The 21279-nt window shown below is 46.8% G+C and overlaps 1 protein-coding gene across 3 annotated transcripts in view; it reads left to right on the top strand.

Annotated features, from left to right (window-relative positions):
* The first annotated feature begins 5546 nt into the window (after nt 1-5546).
* PLEKHM2 (pleckstrin homology and RUN domain containing M2) overlaps nt 5547-21279 on the top strand; it is a 62416-nt gene continuing 46683 nt past the window's right edge. Inside the window, exon 1 of one of the 3 annotated variants that reach the window (XM_043991882.1) lies at nt 5547-5888. In XM_043991882.1, coding sequence (XP_043847817.1) covers nt 5829-5888 — 60 coding nt within the window. In that variant the 5' untranslated portion in view covers nt 5547-5828. The remainder of the gene's footprint in view (nt 5889-21279) is intronic. The other 2 variants (XM_043991883.1, XM_043991884.1) reach the window with 2 other exon arrangements.

Below are 21279 nucleotides of genomic sequence, written 5' to 3'. Positions count from 1 at the left end.
TCCCTCATTTATGCAACTTCTAGGGAAAGAAAAGCAGCTAGTGCGTGGGGCCCTCATTTTTGCTGTTTGGTCTCACCTTTCCCTTCTGAATAAGGCATTACCGCACTAGTATTTTCCTTGTTTTAATTTAAGAAGATTTTCCCAATCAAATAATGAAAAAGAACTCTCACCCTCCCTGGAATCGGAGGCTATGGTTTGTCTAAGCGTGAGGCGCTTAAGGAATTCTGATTCATGGAGCCTCTTGACTCATAGTCCCATGCCCTCTGTGCCTGCCCCCACGCCCACTTCACGTGATTTGAAGAACAACAAACCCATGCCAAAAGGAATAGCTTTCTGTGTCCCATTTCCAACTGCTTCTAATATTAGGATTTCCCGACAGTCTGTGCTCAATATCATCTTGTGCTCTGTGATAACATCGATCCCCCTCTCCCCAATTTTTAAGGAGAACTCAAATGTTTTTGATGTTTTGTTTTTATAATACATTTCCCAATAATTCCCCATCACATCCAGAGAGCCATTCCTTGTAACAGAAGATGTGAGAACAACAAAATTATTTCAGCAAAACTAGCCAATCTTTCAACCAAGTTTGATGCTATATACAATATACATCCATAGCCCCCCACTTTTGCCAAGAAGGGGGGAAAGGCATGTTTTCTCACCTTTTCTTTTTTGGGTTTTTTTTTTTTTTTTGGTGAGGCAATTGAGGTTAAATGACTTGCCCAGGGTCACACAGCTAGTAAGTGTTAAGTGTCTGAGGCCGGATTTGAACTCAGGTACTCCTGAATCCAGGGTTGGTGCTCTATCCACTGCGCCACCTAGCTGCCCCTCACCTTTTCTTTTTAAAAATAGTATTCTATTTTCTTTTTTCCTAATTACATGTAAAGATAGATAGTTTCCAACATTAATTTTTGTAAGATTTTGAGTTCCAAATTTTTCTCCTTCCCTCTCTCCCCTCCCCAAGACAGCAAACAACCTGTTTTAGGTACAGTATAATAATGTTAAACACATTTCCACATTAATCACGTTCACCTTTTCTTTTTAAAGATTTTATTGATAGCTCTTGTTTATGCAGCACCTAGATTTTCTTATAAGTCCTGCTCCCATAGGGTCATCCCTCCTAGCATGGATTTTTTTTTTTAAACAGAAGAGAAAAAAAAATTAACAGAGCCAATCAACTAATTGAAAAAAATCTGACATTTATATGCAATATTCCATACCTGGATACACCTCTGCAAAGGAGTAAGGGAAGGAGGAACGTTGGGTACACACCTTTTCTTCATATTTCTGCAAAATTCAGTAACTTTTTCTTTTTCAGAGAAGCTTGGTCATCATATTTATATAACATTGAGTTAAGTTGTTATCCTTTCTGTGGTTGAAGTCATAGTGGATCTACTTATTTCACTTTGCATCAGTTCATATAAGACTTTCCAGGTATCTCTAAGTTCTTCCTATTCAGCATTTCTTTTTTTTTTTAATTAATAAAGTATTTTATTTTTTTTTTGTTACATGTAAAGATAGTTCTCAACCTTTGTTTATACAAGCTTTACAATTTCAGATTTTTCTCCCTCCCCCCTCCCCTAGACAGCAGGTAGTCTTATATAGGTTATATATATATACATACACATAATAACAATCCTATTTCTGCATTAGTCATGTTATAAGAGAAAAAAATCAGAGCAATGATGGAAAACCTCAAAATAGAAAAAAAAACAACAGCATCAAAAACAAAAGAAATAGTATGGTTCATTTAGCATCTATACTCCACAGTTCTTTTTTTTTTTTTTTCCTGGATTTGGAGATCCTCTTCCATCATGAGTTCCCTGGAACTCTTCTGTGCCATTGCATTGGTGAGAAGAATATAGTCCATCACAGTAGATCAACACTCAATGTTGATGTTACTGTGTACAATGTTCTTCTAGTTCTGCTCATCTCACTCATCATCAGCCCACACAAGACCCTCCAGGTTTCTCTGAACTCCTCCTGCTCATCGTTTCTTATAGCACAATAGTATTCCATTGTATTCATATACCACAACTTGTCCAGCCATTCCCCAATTGATGGGCACCCCCTCAACTTACAATTCTTTGCCACCACGTAAAGAGCAGCTATAAATATTTTTGTACATGTGGGTCCCTTTCCCCCTTCCATGATCTCTTTGGGAAAAAGACCCAAAAGTGGTATTGCTGGGTCAAAGGGTATGCACAGCTTTATCGCCCTTTGGGCATAATTCCAAATTGCTCTCCAGAATGGTTGGATCAGTTCACAGCTCCACCCAACAATGGATTAGTGTTCCAATTTTCCCACAGCTTCTCCAACATTTATTATTTTCCTTTTTTGTCATTTTAGCCAATCTGATAGGTGTCAGGTGGTACCTCAGAGTTGTTTTAATTTGCATCTCTCTAATCATTAGAGATTTAGAGCATTTTTTCATATGGGAATAGATAACTTCGGTTTCTTCATCAGAAAACTGCCTGTTCATATCCTTTGACCATTTCTCAATTGGGGAATGACTTGGATTCTTATAAATTTGATTTAGTTCCCTATGTATTTTAGAAATGAGGCCTTTATCAGAAGTACTGGCCACAAAAATTGTTTCCCAGCTTTCTGCCTCCCTTCTAATTTTGAATGCATTGCTTCTGTTTGTACAAAAATTTTTTAATTTAACGTAATCAAAATCATCCATTTTGCATTTTATAATATACTCTATCTCTTGTTTGGTCATAAACTGTTTTCCTTTCCAAAGATCTGATAGGTAGACTATTCCTTTCTCTCCTAATTTACGTATGGTATCACCTCTTATGTCTAAATCGTGTATCCATTTTGACCTTATTTTAGTATAAGGTGTAAGATGTTGGTCTATGCCTAATTTCTGCCATACTATCTTCCAGTTTTCCCAGCAGTTTTTGTCAAATACTGAGTTCCTATCCCAGAAGCTGGAGTCTTTGGGTTTATCAAACACTACATTACTAGTGTCATTTACTACTGCATTTCCTGAGCCTAGCCTATTCCATTGATCTACCACTCTATTTTTTAGCCAGTACCAGATAGTTTTGATGACTGCTGCTTTATAGTAGAGCTCCAGGTTTGGTACCGCTAACCCACCTTCCTGTGAATTTTTTTTCATTATTTCCCTGGATATTCTTGATTTTTTGTTTTTCCAGATGAATTTTGTTATTATTCTTTCTAGCTCTATAAAATAATTTTTAGGTAGTCTGATTGGTATGGCACTGAATAAGTAAATTAATTTAGGCAGTATTGTCATTTTTACTATATTAGCTCTGCCTATCCATGAGCAATTGATATCTTTCCAATTATTTAGATCAGCATTTCTTTTGTGGTAATGGATGTATAGTCACAGCCACTCAGTCCAAACCAGCCTGATGCTCATGGAGGCTTGGGTATTGTTCTCTGGTATGATCACAGAGGAGACTGTGCCTCCTGAGCCTGTGTAACTTGTCTATCCTCACAAATCCCTCTTTACCTTTGAGAAGAATAGATGTTCCTCTGAATCAAGGCTTAGGACATGTTTAAGCCTGTAGTCACCACTGTAGCCTTGGGTGGAATGAGAGGGGAGGATCAGTCACTGGATGGGCTAAGGTTGTTGGCCAATCTCTTTAACTAGACTTGGATGTCAGGGCCCCTTTAGATATCTGGGTTGTGTGTGCATGTGTTTTGTGATTTGAAAGGCAATGTATAATGGATTAGAAAGCCAGCCTTGGATTTAAGAAGACCTCAGTTCAAGTATTGCCCCTGATGGGGCAGCTAGTGGTTAGAGCACTGGATCTGGAGTCAGGAAGACCTGAGTTCAAATATGACCTCACAATAGCTGTGTGGACCTGGGCAAGTCATTTAATCCTGTTTGCCTCAGTTTCTTATCTGTAAAATTAACTAGAGAAGGAAATGGAAAACCATTCCAGTATCTGTGCCAAGAAACCCCCACATGGGGTTATGAAGAATTGTACACAACTGAAAAATGACTCAACAGCAACAACAATATCACCTGACATATACTGACAGATTCACCCTGGGCACCGGCCCTGGAGTCAGGAGGACCCGAGTTCAAATCCGACCTCAGACACTTAACACTTACTAGCTGTGTGACCCTGGGCAAGTCACTTAACCCCAATTGCCTCACTAAAAAAAAAATGGGTATAATGATAGTTGGACTACCTACTTACCTACAAGCATTGTTATGAGAAAGGCACTAAATAACTATAGTTTCATCCTTGGTGAGTGGTTGTTAGCAAAGGCTAGTGTTAGATAGAAACGGTCTTGCTACTAGAGAGAGGTGAAGAAGTATTGGTGGGGGGAGATCAAGATGTCATAGAGTAGGGGTTTAGGTCAGCTGGGAGTCCCTTGAAAGAGTATTAGGCATCCCATTCCTCAATATCGATAAATGGTCAAAGGAAATTTTCAAAGGAGAGATCCAAGTTATGGACAAGTATATGAAAAAATGCTATAAATCACTAATTAGAGGAACACAAATTAAAGCAGCGAGGGGGCCCTTGGGTTGGAGTCTAAAGGGGCTGAGGAGGGTCTGTGTAAGGATCTCAGGAACGAGACTGAGGAGGGGACCCAGGAAGGGAGCTTAGGGGACTGCCTAACCTGGAGAGAGGGTGTGAGAGAGGGGGCTTCAGTCTTCAGAGGGGGAGGAGACCCAATGGAGGGGAAGAGCAGGTGTCCTGGGAGAGGAGCTGAGGGGTCAGAGGATCCTGGGGTAGGTGCTAAGTGCCCCTGGGAGGAGGGAGCGGGTCCGTGGAGACTGGGAGGTCAGAGTGTCCTGAGAGAAAACAGCCGGGGTGGGGTGGAGGTGTGGCTTGGAGCAGGGTTAAGTGGCCAGCAGAAGCCAGGGGAGAGGTTCGAGGGACGAGGGGGAGAGTGTCAGCTGGAGGGTCTCAGGATTTGCGTTGAGGAGCAGGAAGGCCAAGGTTTCCCGGGGGACCTGGAAGGCCAGAGTGTCCGGGAGCAGCCCCGAGGGGGCAGCTGGGGACATGGAGTTCTGGGACCGGGGAGGAGGAGGCTGAGGGGGCGGGTGCTAAGAGGCCCAGGAAGGTCACAATGTCCCGGGAGTAGGGAGCCGCTGGGGATCACGAGCTCGAGGGGGTCCCGGGAGCATAGCTGGAGGTCCTTAGGCAGCCTGGGGGAGTGGGAGCCCCAGAATCCCGGGCGCAGGTCCAAGGGGTCTGAGTGTCCGGCATTGAGGGCCAGGAGGATCCCAGGAGAGGAGCAAGGGGACCCAAGTGTCAGGAGGGTCCCGCGGTCCTAGGAAGGGAGCTGGGGGTCCCGGACACACTAGGGGAGCGAGTCCCCGGGTCCCGGGCTCAGGTCCAAGGGACCCGAGTGTCAGGAGGGTCCCAGCATCCCCGGAGGGTTCCCGGGTTCCGGGTCCCGGGTCCCGGACAGGCTCGGGGAGCCGGAGCCTCGGCTCGGGTCCCGGTCCCAGTCCCGGGCAGGCGGGGCGGAGCCAGGCCGCCCCCCTCCTGACATCAGTTCCTGCGGCCCGGAGCGGCTCCTCCCCCGCCGCCGCCGCGGCCGCCGCGCCTGCCCTCTCTCCCGGCCCGGCCCGGCCCCACGAGCCGCCTGCGCGGAGCCCCGGGCCCGGGGCGCGGGCGGCGCACGCAGCAGCGCAGGGCGGCGCGAGGCGGCCGCGCGGAGCCGCCACCACGGAGCCCCCGGGCGGCGGCTGGAGGCAGCGGGAGCCGGAGCCGGAGCCGGAGCCGGAGCAGCCCCCGGAGCGGTTGGCGGCGGCGGCGGGGGCGGCCCGGCGCGGGAGGAGACGGCGCGGCGGCGGCGGCCCCGGCCCGGGCACGGGCAGCGCCTCCGGCACCATGGAGCCCGGCGAGGTGAAGGACCGCATCCTAGAGAACATCTCTCTCTCCGTGAAGAAGGTAAGGACGCCCCTCACCCTGCCTTCGGGGCCCCCGCGGGCCGACCCCTCTAAAACCAAAGTGTGAACCCCCAACCCGCTCCCCTCTGCCTCCGGCCTTGGGGGGCCCCCTCCATCCCAATTCTGCCCCCGCCAAGAAGTTCCTGGGGGCGCCTCGCCCCACCTCCAGCCCCGAACGCTTCTCCTGCCCAATGACATCACCCTGTCCCCTTCAGCCAGCTGGGGCGGGGGGCGGGAGGGGCTGGCTCCACCTCCGTCCCTCCTTCCCAGCCCCCCACCCCCACCCCGGCAGGGGGCTGGAGGGGAGCCGACTCGCCTGAGCTCTTTGGAAAAAGCAGAGTTGAGATGAGCTTCTTGGTGATGTTGAAATGACAGCCCCGGGGGACAGACAGGTCACCTCCATCCCCCGCCTGGTCTCCGGGTCCCTGGCAGCCAGGGACACCCCTCACCTGCTTACCTTGGCTTAATGGGGGTGACTGACAAGACCCGCCTCTGCCCTCTGTCGAGCCCTTCCCAAGCCCGGGACCTCATCCACGGTGCGTGCCCTTCTCGGGTGGCGGAGTCTGGCAGGATTCTTGGCTCCCGTGACAAGCCAGACTTCCCCACCACTTTTCATCCCCTTGCTGCTCAGCTTTGATGGGACTTCCCTAAATTCACCTAGCTGAATCGGCTCAGGGATGTTTGCCTCCCGTGGGCATATTCTTTGAGTGACCAATCGCCTGAGCCCTTCTTGGGAAAGCAGTTTTGATTCATTAATAGCCACCCTTTTCTTTCTCCACCCCCCACCCCCCTATTTCCAGGTAGAACATTTATGATCTTGGCTGGTTGAGGGATGGAGTAGGTTAAGCCAAAAAGGGTCCCAGAGGGCAGCTGGCTTTAGGTTGGCAGAGGGCCGACTTCTTCCAAGGGTCTACATCGACCCTCTCCAGATTGGGTGACAGCCCCAGTAATTAAGGAAATAAAACTGAGGGAGGGGCTGGTGGAGAAGGGAGAGAGCCGACTGACCCACATTTTCACAGCCCCAAGTGATGAGTGCAGAAACACCCAGCATCTTGGTGCCCAGGGAAATGCCCTGGATTTAGAGTGGCCAGACCTTGGGCCTCGATTCTGCCACTGAATGACCCGGGGCCCTCTGTCGCCCCTGTTGCCTCTGTTTCCTCATTTATAAAATGAGGTTGGTTAGACCACATGGCCCCTGCTAGGTTTAAATCTGAGTATGGGAAGGAGGACTGAACAGCTCCTGCTTCCTTTAGAAAGGGTATGGTCTTCCTTTCCACTCTAGCCCTAATTTAAATCACTTGAAAATAACCTTCAGAGAAAATTGGGATTGCTTTTCTAAAAATGTTGATTTCAGAAGGAACCATCAATACCAACTGATGGTCTTGTCAAGTTTCACCTTTAAAAGTATAAGCTCATTTTCTTCATTTGTGAAATGGGTTACCAGTTGTGAGGTTATCCACTGAGATAACCTATGGAAAGTGTTTTGGAAACTCATAATTATATTATTTATTATTAGAAATAATACTATTGATTATTACTGAGGCAGGAAGATGACACAGTGGGGTAGAGCACGGGGTCTGGAGTCAGGAAGATCTGGGTTTAAATGCTGCCTAAGACATTTACCAGCTGCATGACTCTGGACAAGTTACTTAATTTCTGTCTGCCTCAGTTTCTTCAACTGTGAAATGGGGATGATAGTATCATCTCCCACATAGGGTTATTGTGAAGATCAAATCAGATGTTATTTGTAAAATCATTTTGCACAGGGTCTGGCACATCTGTAAATGCTTATTCTTTTCCCTTCCATGATGACAATGCTTGGCATATAGTAAGCACTATATAAATGCTTATCTTCTTCTCTTCTATTTTATTATTATTAGTATTATGCCTGGGGCATAGTAGGTGCTATATGAATGCTTATTCCTTTCCCTTCTATTTTCATTATTAATAATTGTACCTGGTACTTAGTAGGTGCTATATAAGTGCTTATTCCCTTTCCTTCTATTATTATTATTATTATTTTTTTTAGGCAACTGGGGTTAAGTGACTTGCCCAGGGTCACACAGCTAGTAAGTGTTAAGTGTCTGAAGCCGGATTTGAACTCAGGTCCTCCTGACTCCAGGGCAGGTGCTCTATCCACTGCGCCACCTAGCTGCCCCACCCTCTATTATTATTAGTATTATGCCCGGCACATAGTAGGTGCTATATAAAAATGCTTATTCCCTTCCCTTCTATTATCATTATTAATATTGTGCCTGGTATTTAGTAGGTGCTATTTTCGTTCTTATTTCCTTGATGATAATGATGGTGACCATAATCATCCTTGTTGCTATTATTGTGACCATAGTTGTTCTTATCTCACTAGCTAGATTAGCCTCGTTTTTTGCTTTAACTCCGGAGGACAGAGCCAGAAGTGGTGGGCTGCCTCAGGAGTCGAGGGGACCCCTCTTTGGTGGTCTTCTGGAAGAGATTGGATGTCCCGTTGTCTGATTGAGGCAGCCTGTTGTAACAGAAAGTACTGGGCCTCCAGTCAGGAAGATTCTGCCCTCAGGACTTTTGCTGACCCTATGACCCAGGTGGCAAAACATTTCACCTCTCTGAGACTCAGTTTTTTTTATCCGAAAAGTAGGGAGCATGGGCATCTACTACTGACTGAGGCCCCTCCTGGAGAGCTTAGAGGGAAAGTGAGCAAGTGTCCACTCAGGATGAGCCCCTCTGGAGGGGTTGGGATCTGCACCGTTGGATGGAGGGGCCCAGTTTCGCTGAGATGACCCACCCATTTGAGGGTTCCTCTGATGATTGTTTTCTGTTACTCTCAGGGAGGTCCAGCTTGGACAAGGGAGCCCCGGGCTCCTTTCCAACCTGGATGATGCTTCACGACTTGTTTCTGTTGAGTTTTTGCTTTTATTTTACCCCTGAGCAAGACTAAATATGGTGGCTGGTTTTTATACCCCAACAACATGACTTTTGCTTACCCAGGAAAGGCTGAAGGAACAAAGCCCTGTTAAAAAGCAACGAATCTTTTGAATGGAAGAGAAGGATGGACTGCTGACTCTTCTGATCTTATCTGTGCCCGGAATGGTATCATTGCAGGAGGTCAGGAAGTTTGTCATTTGGTTTGGTTTTGTTGTGCTTTGGGGGTTTTTTTGTGGGGCAATGAGGGTTAAGTGACTTGCCCAGGGTCACACAGCTAGCAAGTGTCAAGTGTCCTGAAGTCGGATTTGAACTCAAGTACTCCTGACTTCAGGGCCGGTGCTCTATCCACTTCGCCACCTAGCTGCCCCCTGTCGTTTATTTCTAAAAAGTATTTGGACTCTGGAGGGTCTGCAGGAGGGAAAGAAGAGATGGCCTGGATGCTAAGGGAGATGGTGTGGGATGGGGACTTTGGAGCTGCCGCTCCTGGTCCTGACTTTAGCTGAGTCCCCCAGCTTCCTTGTCTGAAAAAAAGAATGGGTTGGACCAGGTGACCTTCTGAGGTTCCTTCCAGCTGGGAGCCTATAAAAAAGTTTCCCCCAAGGGCAGCTAGGTGGCATAGTGGATAAAGCACCGGCCCTGGATTCAAGAGGACCTGAGTTCAAATTCGACCTCAGACACTTGACACTTACTAGCTGTGTGACCTTGGGCAAGTCACTTAACCCCCATTGCCCTGCCCCCCCCCCAAAAAAAGTTTCCCCCAGCAACTGTCTTGACCATCTGGTCAGGTGGATATTAATAATAATAGCAGTTGGGAGCAGCTAGGTGGTACAGTGGATAAAGCACTGGCCTTGGATTCAGGAGGACCTGAGTTCAAATCCAGATTCAGACACTTGACACTTACTAGCTGTGTGACCCTGGGCAAGTCACTTAACCCTCATTGCCTCACAAAACAAACAAACAAACAAAAAGAATAATAATAGCAGTCACCATTATAAATGTATGTATGTTTTTATGTGTGTGTGTGTATGTAAATATACATATATATATATATAAAAATAATATCACATACGTCACTGTGGCTAGGTAGCAAAGCTGGATAGAGCACCTGGCTTGGGTCACGAAGACCTGAGCTCAAATCCAGCTTTAGATACTTATTAGCTGTGTGACCTTGGACAAGTCACTCTGTTTGTCTCATTTTCCTCAACTGCAAAATGAGGGTAACAATAATCCGTAACTCCCAGGGTTGTTGTGAGAATATTTGTAAAGTGCCTAGTGCAATGCCTGGCACATAGTAGGTACCATATAAATATTAGTTATTATGATTATAATTAACTCTATTAAATGGCAGACACAGGATTTCGACCCAGGGAAGTGAATAAAGAGTAGTAAATGTAAGAGGTAGAATTTGAACCCAGGATTCCAAAGTCACCGCTTGTTTCCCCTATACCACACTGGTGCCTGAAAGGTTTCCGACTCATACTCTGCCTCTGTCACACCCTACCCGGCTTGATTTTATTCTTTTTTTTTTCCGTAAAAGTATTTTATTATTTTCCAGTTACATGTAGAGATAGTTTGCAACATTTGTTTTTATAAGATTTCTAGTTTCAATTTTTTCTCCCTCCCCTTCCTTTCCCCTCCCCAAGACAGCAAGGAATCCAATATAGGTTATATATGTACATTGATTTTATTCTTTGAGCTTTGATTTTTTTGAGTGTAAAACAAGAGGGCTTGGACTCAATGTCTTCTTTGCTATAATCTGATGGTGCGGGGCAGCCAGGTGGCACAGTGGATAAAGCACCAGCCCCGGATTCAGGAGGACCTGAGTTCAAATCCAGCCTCAGACACTTGACACTTACTAGCTGTGTGACTCTGGGCAAGTCACTTAACCCTCATTGTCCTACCAATAAAATAAAATAAAATAAAAAATCTGATGATGCCCCAGACTACACTGTGGGCTCTGTGAGGACAGGGCCCCCCATCTTATCTACATTTTGTATGGCCTGCCGGACCATACAATACATGCTTGTGGCATTGAAAAAAGGTCATCTGGGGGCAGCTAGGTGGCACAGTGGATAGAGCACTGGCCCTGGATTCAGGAGGACCTGAGTTCAAATCCAGCCTCAGACACTTAACACTTACTAGCTGTGTGACCCTGGGCAAGTCACTTAACCCCAATTGCCTCCCTAAAAAAAAAAAGAAAAAAGGTCATCTGTCCAGAGGCATCAAAGAAGCCATGGTGAAGTTCCCTCCAGCAGATTCTGATCAATATGAGGTCTGGAATCTCAGCTCCCACCTCTAGGGCTCACAAGTTTGTTTCATGCTTCAAGAAAGTTGTTTCACCCCCTGCTTCTGGAATTCTCTCTCTCTTCCTCTTCTTCCTCTTCCTCCTCCTCTTCCTCATCCTTCTCTTCTTCCTTTTCCCCCTCTTCCTCCTCCTCTTCTTCATCTTCCTCCTCTTTTTCCTCCCCTTTGTTTCTTCTCCTCTTGGCTTTCCCTGCCTTCCTTTAAGTCTCAGCCAAAGGCTCCCCTTCTGCAGGAAGCCTTTCTCAAGTTCCCTGAACATTAGTGCCTTCCCTCTCAGACTACTTCCAATTGATCCTGGTCATCTCTTGTTAGTACATAACTGTTTGCATGTTATCTGCCCCATTAGACTGCAAACTCCTTGAAAGCAGGGACTGTCCCTTTTTTTTTTTTTTTAAGGGCAATGAGGGTTAAGTGACTTGCCCAGGGTCACACAGCTAGTAAGTGTTAAGTGTCTGAGGCTGGATTTGAATTCAGGTACTCCTGAATCCAGGGCCAGTGTTTTATCCACTGCGCCACCTAGCTGCCCTGGGACTGTCTTTTGATCTCCTTTGTATGCCCATTGCTTACTTAGCACAGTGCCTGGCATATAGTAGGTGCTTAATAAATGCCAGTTGAGTGTCTGACTTCTTCCTGCGCACTCACAGAATGGGCTTAGCCCTCTCTTCCTCTTTCATAGGGATGTTATGTGGAGTAGGAGGAGGCAGGTGACGGGGTTTGGGTTTCTAGGAAGGAGGCCGTAATCCAGATGAGGATGGGATTGTTACGCTATAGCTCTCCTGAGCTCGGATGCCAACTGGGTCATCTGGGAGCAGCTGAGTCACGTTGGGCTCTCTGGGCCTCGGTTACCTTGTCTGTGACAGGAAGAGGTGGAATCTGGGGCGTCAACGTGTCCATTACCCTTCGGTTGGCATCATGATTGTGTCTACCAGGCTTGGAGCTCTGGAGACAAGCACGCCAGTGTCACAGGAGAGGTGAGAGGGCTGTTGTCAGGACCTTGACTTAAGCCCGTGTCCCTCCTGACTCAGGGCCATGTGGTGGGTTTGTTAGAAAAGGAACTGAGAGGTTAGGGCTTTTGGCTCAAATTCAAAGGGAAGCAATTTCCAGATGTTCTCAAAGCCAAAATGTCGGCAAAGATCTCACAGGTGTGACCTGTGGTTGCAGATTCAAGAGAAATAGGGTCCAGGGGCAGCTAGGTGGCGCAGTGGGTAGAGCACCGGCCCTGGAGTCAGGAGTACCTGAGTTCAAATCCAGCCTCAGACACTTAACACATTAGCTGTGTGACCCTGGGCAAGTCACTTAACCCCAATTGCCTCACTAAAAAAAAAAAGAGAGAGAAATAGGGTCTCCAAGGGCCATCACTGGCATCTTGGACAAGGATGAAGCAAGAGCTGAGCCAGCGGGAGTTGGCATTCAGTTTGATTTGGTGGCGGTACATAGAGATCCAAGCCTGGAGTCAGGATAACTCCTCCTCTGAGTTCAATCTGGGCACTATCCTAGTTGTGTGACCCTGGGCAAGTCACTTTACCTTATTTGCCTCAGTTTCTTCATCTGTAAAATGAGCCGCAGAAGAAATGACAAATCACTGCAGTGTCTTTGCCAAGAATGGGGTCATGAGTTGGATGTGACTGAAAATGACTGAACAACAACAATCTACTAAGGAAAAAAAAAGTTTGCTGACCTCAGGTTGAGAACCTTGTGAAGAGGGAATTTCTGTTCAAGTAGTAGTTTCGGTTATATGGCCCCCGTGGGGTCCCCTTCCAGCTCAGTGATGTTGAGGTTCATTGACTGGGCCCAGGGAGACCTGGAGCCTCAGTGCCCTCTCTGGCCTCAGTATCCCCATTTGTCAGTTGAGGATGTGGGTCACCTGTCTCCTAAATAAGACTCAATCTGTAAGGTTCTTTCCGTAAACTGATGAGCTCCGAGATTCAATCTGACGAGACCACAGTCTGGATGCTAGGAGTAGGAGAGGGAATAATAGAGGCAGTTTAACTTTCATGCAATATGCCAGCACCCACAGGGATTTGCAACCTAATCTCCTGCAATTTTCAAGACTGAAATATTCTCGATTACTCTTTTATAAAAAATATTAAAAAAAACAAACAACCCTTTCCTTCAGCAGACGCAGTTATGCTAGGCTTTCATTTTCATTCCGATCCTCCCAGTCCTTGATCAGAATGAGAAAAAAGCAATCACCCCAAAACTTGAACTGTTGTTAGTTGTCAGTCCAAATTATGACTTGGTTAACTCCAGCTGATCTTTTCTTAGGCAAGACCTCTTTCCTACTTCACCTTGAAAATTTTTTTTTTCCTTTTTTTTTTTTTTTAGTAAGGCAATTGGGGTTAAGTGACTTGCCCAGGATCACACAGCTAGTAAGTGTTAAATGTTTGAGACCGGATTTGAACCCAGGTACTCCTGATTCCAAGGCTGGTGCTTTATCCACTGCGCCACCTAGCTGCCCCCAGCTTGAAAAATTTTTAGTGTTTTATTAAAATATTTAATATCAAACTTTAGTTCTTGAACTTGCCTCCTCATGAGGTGCAATTAGATGAGTCATTTCCACATATTAGCATGATTTTTTTTTCTGGTCACTGCCTCTGATCCTCCATTCATCTGTTCATTCCCACATTTCTTCTTGTGGTTGCTCTGAGGGTGCCAACATTCTTCTGTTTTTTCCATGCTTTGAGAAAGATTTCATCAAGTTTTTCTAAATTTTCTTTGTATTCATCAAACTCAGTCTTCAATATGGTTGATTCAATTATGTTAACAATTCACAGTTTATGTAAAAACGGTTCCCCTTTGTTAGAACAAAGAGGCTACTTCCCATTAGTTTTTGTGGGGTTTTTTTTGAGGGGTGTTTAGCTATAAAGCGCTGTGACAGTTTTTATACAGAGAGCTCATTGTTTTTGTCTGTTTTTGCAATAGAATATGGAATATATGTTGTGCAAATATGCCAGCACCCACAGGGATTTGCAACCTAATCTCCTGCAATTTTCAAACTGAAATATTCGATTACTCTTTTAAAAAATATTAAAAAAAACAAAACAACCCTTTCCTTCAGCAGACGCAGTTACTGCTAGCTTTCATTTTCTATGCTCTCTTTCTTCATATCTACCCACCCCATTGTCTGTGGTGCAAGGCTATGATCTCAGATATACCAGAGAAAGGGAGAACCCCAAAATCGGGGAAAGATGTTGTTGTGTGGAATGCCTTGGATTGAGGACACGCTAGAGGTCCTTTCTTTTGGGATGCTGTTTGGAGAACACTGGATTAGGTTTCCCTCCATCAGGGTGTTGGTCATGGGCAGGTCTGGGTCTGTCTCTATCTCTGTCTCTCTTCCTCCATCTCCATGTCTGGATCTATCCCTGTCTCCCTCCATCTCCATCATCTATATTTGTATATGCACACGTGTGTATATTTGGTTCAGCCCTGTGATTTCATCAATATGGGGAATTCTCAGTATGGAACCTTTATCCACTGCTGATCTATAGTAAGTCCTCTTTAACTTGGAGTCTTACTCAAGGCACTAAAAAGCTAAGTTGGGCCAGTACGTATCAGAGTATGTATTATCGGGCCAGTATGTATCATGATTCAGAGAGATGAGAAACCCTGACTCTACCCTGACACCCCCCCCACCCCGCCCGGCCCCAGTTCAAGGGGCCTCTCAGAGAAATAATTGTTGATGACTTGGCTTAGTCACAAGGTGTAGGAATGGGGTGTTCTCTTGTCCTCCTTCCTTCTACTGAGTGTGCGAGGAAGAGGAGTGGATTTTCAATCATCTGGGCTCCTCTACTGGGCTGTGTTCTCAGTCCTTTCCTGGGGCTTTCACACCCTTGCTTGTCCATCCCCTGTCAGTTCTAGTTGGGTCAGACTAGCGTGGAAGATGAGAATGATTATTTACATTTTTTTGGTTCTTTGGGACTTGTGAGATTTAAAATTGGATATTAGATCATAAATCTCCCCTACTTAACCTTTCCCTTAATTTATCTCTATGGTGGCTATTTTAGCGTCATTGGGACCAGCAGGAGTCTCTCCATTTGGCGTCTGCTGAGACTTAATAATGGATTGCAGCTGTTACTCAACTAAGAGAAACTGTCAGACAGCTGAACCCCGACATGCATATGCACACCCCCTCCCTCCTCCCTGTCTCTCTGCCCCTGTGTCTCTCTGTCTCCCCCCCACCACCATTCTCTCTCCTTCTTTCTCTCCTCTTTTCTCTTCCTCTCTTGTTATTTAGTCATTTCTGTAATGTCTGACTCTTTGTGACCCCATTTAGGGTTTTCTTGGCAGCTCATTTTACAGATGAGGAAACTGAGGCCGACAGAGTTGGTTAAATGACTTGCCCAGGGTCACCCAAGCTAGTAAATGTCTGAGGCTGGATTTGAACTTATGAAGATGAATCTTCCTGATTCCCAGCCAAGTGTTCTATCCGCTACGCCGCCTAGCTGCCCATATGGTTGGAACAGGCTCTGCCTGATCCTGAATTCAGTGGCTGATGAGCCCCGCCTTCTCTAGGAATTATATTCTCATTATCCTTTGTTGGGATTTAGGCTCAGGCTGTCTGGATATTGGTCAGTCAGTCAATCAGTCAAGAAACAAACATTTATTAATCACCTACTATGTGCCAAGCACAGTGCTAGTGCTAGTCAGGCCCTGTTTCCTGCCTGGAGGATGGGGATGAGAACTCCAGGTCCACCTTTCTCTGGGCTGGGCTTGTCTCCTGCTCTGATGGGCATGAAGCTTCCGCATTGTCCTTCATGGGGCTGTCCCTGTTCCCCTGCTGGGGATGGGCACAAGGCTTCTGTCCCTTCTAGGAGACTGGGCTGCTTTGCACTTAGGGCTCCTCCCTCCCCCCCCCCCCCACTGTTCCATTCTGTGCCTCTGAAAACTTCTGACAGTCTTCTGCCCTGCACTGGATGGAGGAATTTATGGGTATTTTCTTTGGTTTTTCTTTAACATTGGTGACTGTTGGTGCATTTGTAGAACTTTCCTGAGCTGGGAACTAGGCTCCTCTAGATCCTGCCATACCACCATCTTTTTATAATTTGGGGGAGGAGAACATTTGGAAATGATAACAGGCATTCATAAAAATTTATTTATTTTAGAAAAGGGGGCAATTGGGGTTAAGTGACCCGCCCAGGGTCACACAGCTAGTAAGTATCTGAGGCAAGAAAAAAATTTTTTTTTAACTTCGATTTTATTTTCTCCACTTAGGAAGTGGCATACTGTTCTGAATTTTTTATTACTTTTAATCAAAATTATCTGATTATTTCTTTATGGCATTTAGTGTATACACTACTAAGAAAATTTATTTGTAAAGAGATTAGTGGTTAGCTGAAGAGATGGATAAAAGAAGACAGTGGTAAGGGCATTTATTAAGGACTTACTATGGATCAAACACTGCGCTAGCCCTTGGGAAGGAAGGGGAACCGGTCCCTGCCTGTCCTCAGGGATCTTACAGTCTATCTGGGGATAAAATATAAGTTAGTATAAAAGACAGAGGACAAGTGCATGGGGTTTGGAATGAGTGCCCCAGGCTTCCCAGTTGGGAGATTCTTGCATCTCCAGGGGGCAGGGGTGGCTCCCTTCCCATCCCAGGTATCAGTGCTCCCCATCTCAGTGCCAGTGTGTGTTGGCATCACTGAAGCTTCCAGGGATGAACCCTTGTCCCCAGGGCTCTGTCCTTTTTCTCCCAGACTTTCTGATGCAAACCTCCCCCCATCAGCTGGGCTCCCTGCTTGGGGGTGCTGGCAGTCCTGAGGGCTGGAGACTGCAATCCTCCTAAGGCCATACTGGTGAAGAAGAAGCCAGGTGGGCCCCCATCTGTGCCACATCTTGCACTGTTTCTCCTCCTCCTGATGTTTACCCAGGTTCCAAAGGCTCTTGTGACCCTAGTTGCTGGCAGGGAGGTTTTTCGGGTAGAGTACATTTGGCAGCAGCCAGGAGTTCAGGACATCGATGAAATAATTAGCTCAGACCCACAGAAACTGGGAGAGCAACTTGTCTGCTTGGTGGTGGAAGCAGATAGGGAAGAGTCCAGCTTTGGAAGTGGGGGCGGCCCAAGCAGGCGACCTTCTTTCTGGTCCTCGGAGTCGAGGGGAACTACCCAGGGTTCCTCGGACTTCATTTTAGGCCAAGTGCTGCCACAACCCTCCCTCCATGTATCTCCTCCAGAAACCTCAGCTGCCAGAGCCCTGAAGGGCGGACTGGCCCTTTGGCGGCCCAGAACTTCCCTCCCACGTGTGTGCTGGGCACACCATGGAACAGTGGCGTGGGCCAAAGCTTGGCAGGCAGAGGGAAGAACAGGGCAGGCGGCCACACTGGCCACTCTTCTCCACTCCCATTCCTGTTTGGTGGAAGGAAACAGAAAGGATTTTAGAATTGTCCACACCAGGTTACACATTTGGATGTGCGGGGCAGGACGTTGGTGGCATCAACCACTGCAGGGTTTAGAGCAAAGAGAGGGCTTATGAATAAGCTTTTGTAGAGAGAAGTCCTTTAGTCCTAGACACTCGCCCCTCAATTATTGCCAGGACCCCCCAGTGCCAGAGCTGGGAGACCAACATGACCAAATGTCAGAGAAGGTCAGAGGTAGGGGGCCCCTAGAACCCAGAATGTCAGAGCTGGGAGGGCCTTAGAACCCAGGATGTCAGATCTGGGAGGGCCCTTAGAACCCAGGATGTCAGAGCTGGGAGGGCCTTAGAACCCAGGATGTCAGAGCTGGGAGGAGGATTAGAACCCAGGATGTCAGATCTGGGAGGGCCCTTAGAACCCAGGATGTCAGAGCTGGGAGGGCCTTAGAATCCAGGATGTCAAAGCTGGGAGGAGGCTTAGAACACAAGATGTCAGAGCTGGGAGGGCCTTAGAACCCAGGATGTCAGATCTGGGAGGGCCCTTAGAACACAAGATGTCAGAGCTGGAAGAGCCCTTAGAACAGAGGATGTCAGAGCTGGGAAGGTCCTTGGGACTATCTAGCCCAACTCCCTTCTTTTCCAGAGGAAAAAACAGGTCCAAGGCAGAAAATCGACCTCTCCAAGCCCACCCTGGAAAGAAGTAGCAGAGGTCGGTTTTTGAATCTAAGGCGTCTGACTCCAGGGCCAGTGCTCTTGTCCCTACAGCAGGTGGCCTCTCTCAAGAGGATATTGTTGTCATCCTTCATACCAACCTTCGGAGGCTAAGAACATGCCCCAGACTGTCCCTAATGTCTCTTAGTAAGAGATAGTGCACAGATGCAAATGACAGTGGGAAATAGAAGCGAAACAAAAACATTTAAAAAAAAAACAACCCAGGGGCAGCTAGGTGTCGCAGTGGGTAGAGCACCAGCCCTGGATTCAGGAGGACCTGAGTTCAAATCTAGCCTCAGACGCTTGACACTTACTAGCTGTGTGACTCTGGGCAAGTCACTTAACCCCAACTGCCTCACCAAAAAAACAAAAACCCCAAACAAACAAACAAAAAAACTCCCCACGGATAAAAAATTGTTAAAAAAAAATATTGCTTTTGTTGCAAGAAAAATCTTGGGGTCATTTTCTCAAAGATAATCAAAGCAGGAATGCAAAGTTGTTTTTTTTTTTTTTAAAATGAAAACTGTGCTGCCCTCAGGGAGCTTATATTGTCCTGGATCCAACTTCCTGGGCTGCAGGCTGGTTATTACGCCTTGGAAGAGTACTAAGAAGTAAGGCCCCTTGCTGTGTGGCTCTGGGCAAGTCACTTAACCCTCATTGCCCCACAAAACAAAAAAAAACAACAAAAAAAAGTAAGACCCCAGTGGAGGGAAAAGTGAGTAAAGGAAAACAGAGGAGACTGTTTCCACCCTTTGAATGATGGGCTGGATTGGAATGTTGGAAGCGCCTCTTGGTCATCCCCTGGATATTGTAGCAGGGAGGACTTGGAAAGCAGTGAGGTTCTCCTGCCAAGCTCTGACTTCCAGCCCCACCAGTGAAGGATCAGAGCATTCTCATCGAGTTGCTAACGTCTTGTCGAGCTCTCTGTACAACAGGGCTTCGAGGGAAGGGCTATTATTATCCTCATTTTCTTCAGTCATTTCAGTCATGTTCGACTCTTGGTGACCCCAATGGGGTTTCCTTGGCAAAGATACTGGAGAGGAGAAAATGACAAGCCAATGCAGTGTCTTTGCCAAGAAAACCACCCATGGGGTCACCAAGACATGACTGAACAACTATGTCGTGCCAGGGATTGTTTGGGATATTCAGGACAGACCAGCACTTCTGGTATGGGGGCTTGCTGAGCCCTTTTCAGGGCTGCTCATCCACTGTCAGTGTCAACTTTCACCCCACTCTTCCCATCCTGATTTTTTTCCCCCTGCCGGGCAATGAGGGTTAAGTGACTTGCCCAGGGTCACACAGCTAGTAAGTGTCAAGTGTCTGAGGTCAGATTTGAACTCAGTCCTCCTGACTCAGGGCCAGTGCTTTATCCACTGTGCCACCTAGCTGCCCTCCCATCCTGACTTTTGTCCTGGACCTCAATGACTCTGGAAGAGAGAATGAGGCTGACAACTGAGCAACTCTGCCTCACTTCATCGGAGAGTCAAGACATCAGCCTGTGATGTCGTCAGTCCTATTCAAAATGAAGGATGAACAACAACAAATTAAGTGTGGACACTGGAATACAAAGAAAGGCAAAGGAGAGTCCCCTCTCCCACCCTCTGATGAGAGAGATAACAGGCTGACAACTCTGTACAAACGAGATACAGACTGGATAAATCGGAGATGAGCAACAGAGGGAAGGCACCAGCTGGAGAGGAGATAGATCATCAAAGGGATCTTCTAGGAGGTGGGTCTTTGGTAGGACTTGAAGGAAGCCAGGACGGGGGGCATAATAGGAATAGGGAAGGCTTAGATTACAAGGGGGATGATGGTGGCTGTGAGGGTAGATGGAGAGGAGAGGGCATTTCTAACTATGTACAGAATACTTCCACCTCCAGTTGGGCCAGCACCTTTAAACTTCAAACTGCTGATTAATCCAGAAAGCCCTTCTTCCTCTTTAATAATAGTGTGTGCTTGATATCTCTCTCTCTCTCTCTCTCTCTCTCTCTCTCTCTCTCTCTCTCTCTCTCCTCTCTCTCTCTCCTCTCTCTCTTCTCTCTCTCTCTCTCTCCCCCTCTCCCCCCCCCTCCTCCCCTCCCCTTTCCTCTTCTCTTTTCTCTTCCTCTTTCTCCTTTCTCTCTGTTTCTCTGTCTCTCTCTCTCTCAAGTTTACCAAGCCCTTTCTATACATTATCTCATCAGCCCTTGGGAGACAGAAGCCAGTTTGGGATTTGTTTTATTTTTTGTTTTGTTTTGGTTTTTGTTTAGGTTCTGTGGAAATTCCTAGTGAGGAAACTCCCTTAAATAGTGCCTGAAGAGTTAAGTGACTTAACCCAGGGTCACGTACAGGGATATTATCCCAGGCCTGGGATAATAATTAGTACCTTCATCACAGGGTCATTGTGAGCATACACTCAGGTAATACAGACAGGGCATTTACAAAGTCTTAGTGTCATTTTAAGGCTAAAACTTCAGAGGGGGGAGGGAGAAAGAGAGAGAGAGAGGAGAGGAGAGAAGAGGAAAGGAGAGGGATAGAAGGGAGAGAGACAGAGGAGAGGGACAGAGGGGAGAGAGAGAGAGAGAGAGAGAGAGAGAGAGAGAGAGAGAGAGAGAGAGAGATTGAGAGAGAAGAGGGGAAGGGAGGAGAAATAGCTCCAAACTGGTCCCTGTGCCCTCTGAAATTATCCTCCAGGCCCCAAGACAGTGTAAAGGAACATTTATTGGGAATCTTGAAGGAGGAAAAGCTATCTTAAAATCCAGCCTGGAGGGCAGCTAGGTGGTGCAGTAGATAAAGCACTGGCCCTGGATTCAGGAGGACCTGAGTTCAAATCTGACCCCAGACACTTGACACTTACTAGCTGTGTGGCCCTGGGCAAGTCACTTAACCCTCACTGCCCTGCAAAGAAAAAACAACAATAACAACAAAAACAAAAACAAAAAAATCCAGCCTGGATTAATGTTCCAGACCTGAGCTACCATATCCCTAGTCCATCCTCCTGGCCCATTCTTCCTTATAGGAGTCCATAGGGCTCCTGCCAACTGGATCTTCTGGTTGAGTGCAAGAGAGCTGTGCCACTTCCCCTGGAGTGTTCCCTGGTCTAATCCCTTCTAGAGATAAAGGGAGGAGATT

The sequence above is a fragment of the Dromiciops gliroides genome, chromosome 3, assembly GCF_019393635.1.
Source record: "Dromiciops gliroides isolate mDroGli1 chromosome 3, mDroGli1.pri, whole genome shotgun sequence".
In the NCBI taxonomy this organism is placed as follows: Eukaryota; Metazoa; Chordata; class Mammalia; order Microbiotheria; family Microbiotheriidae; genus Dromiciops; species Dromiciops gliroides.
The sequence above is the reverse complement of the archived record's forward strand: the minus strand, read 5'-3'. Positions and strand labels throughout refer to the sequence as shown.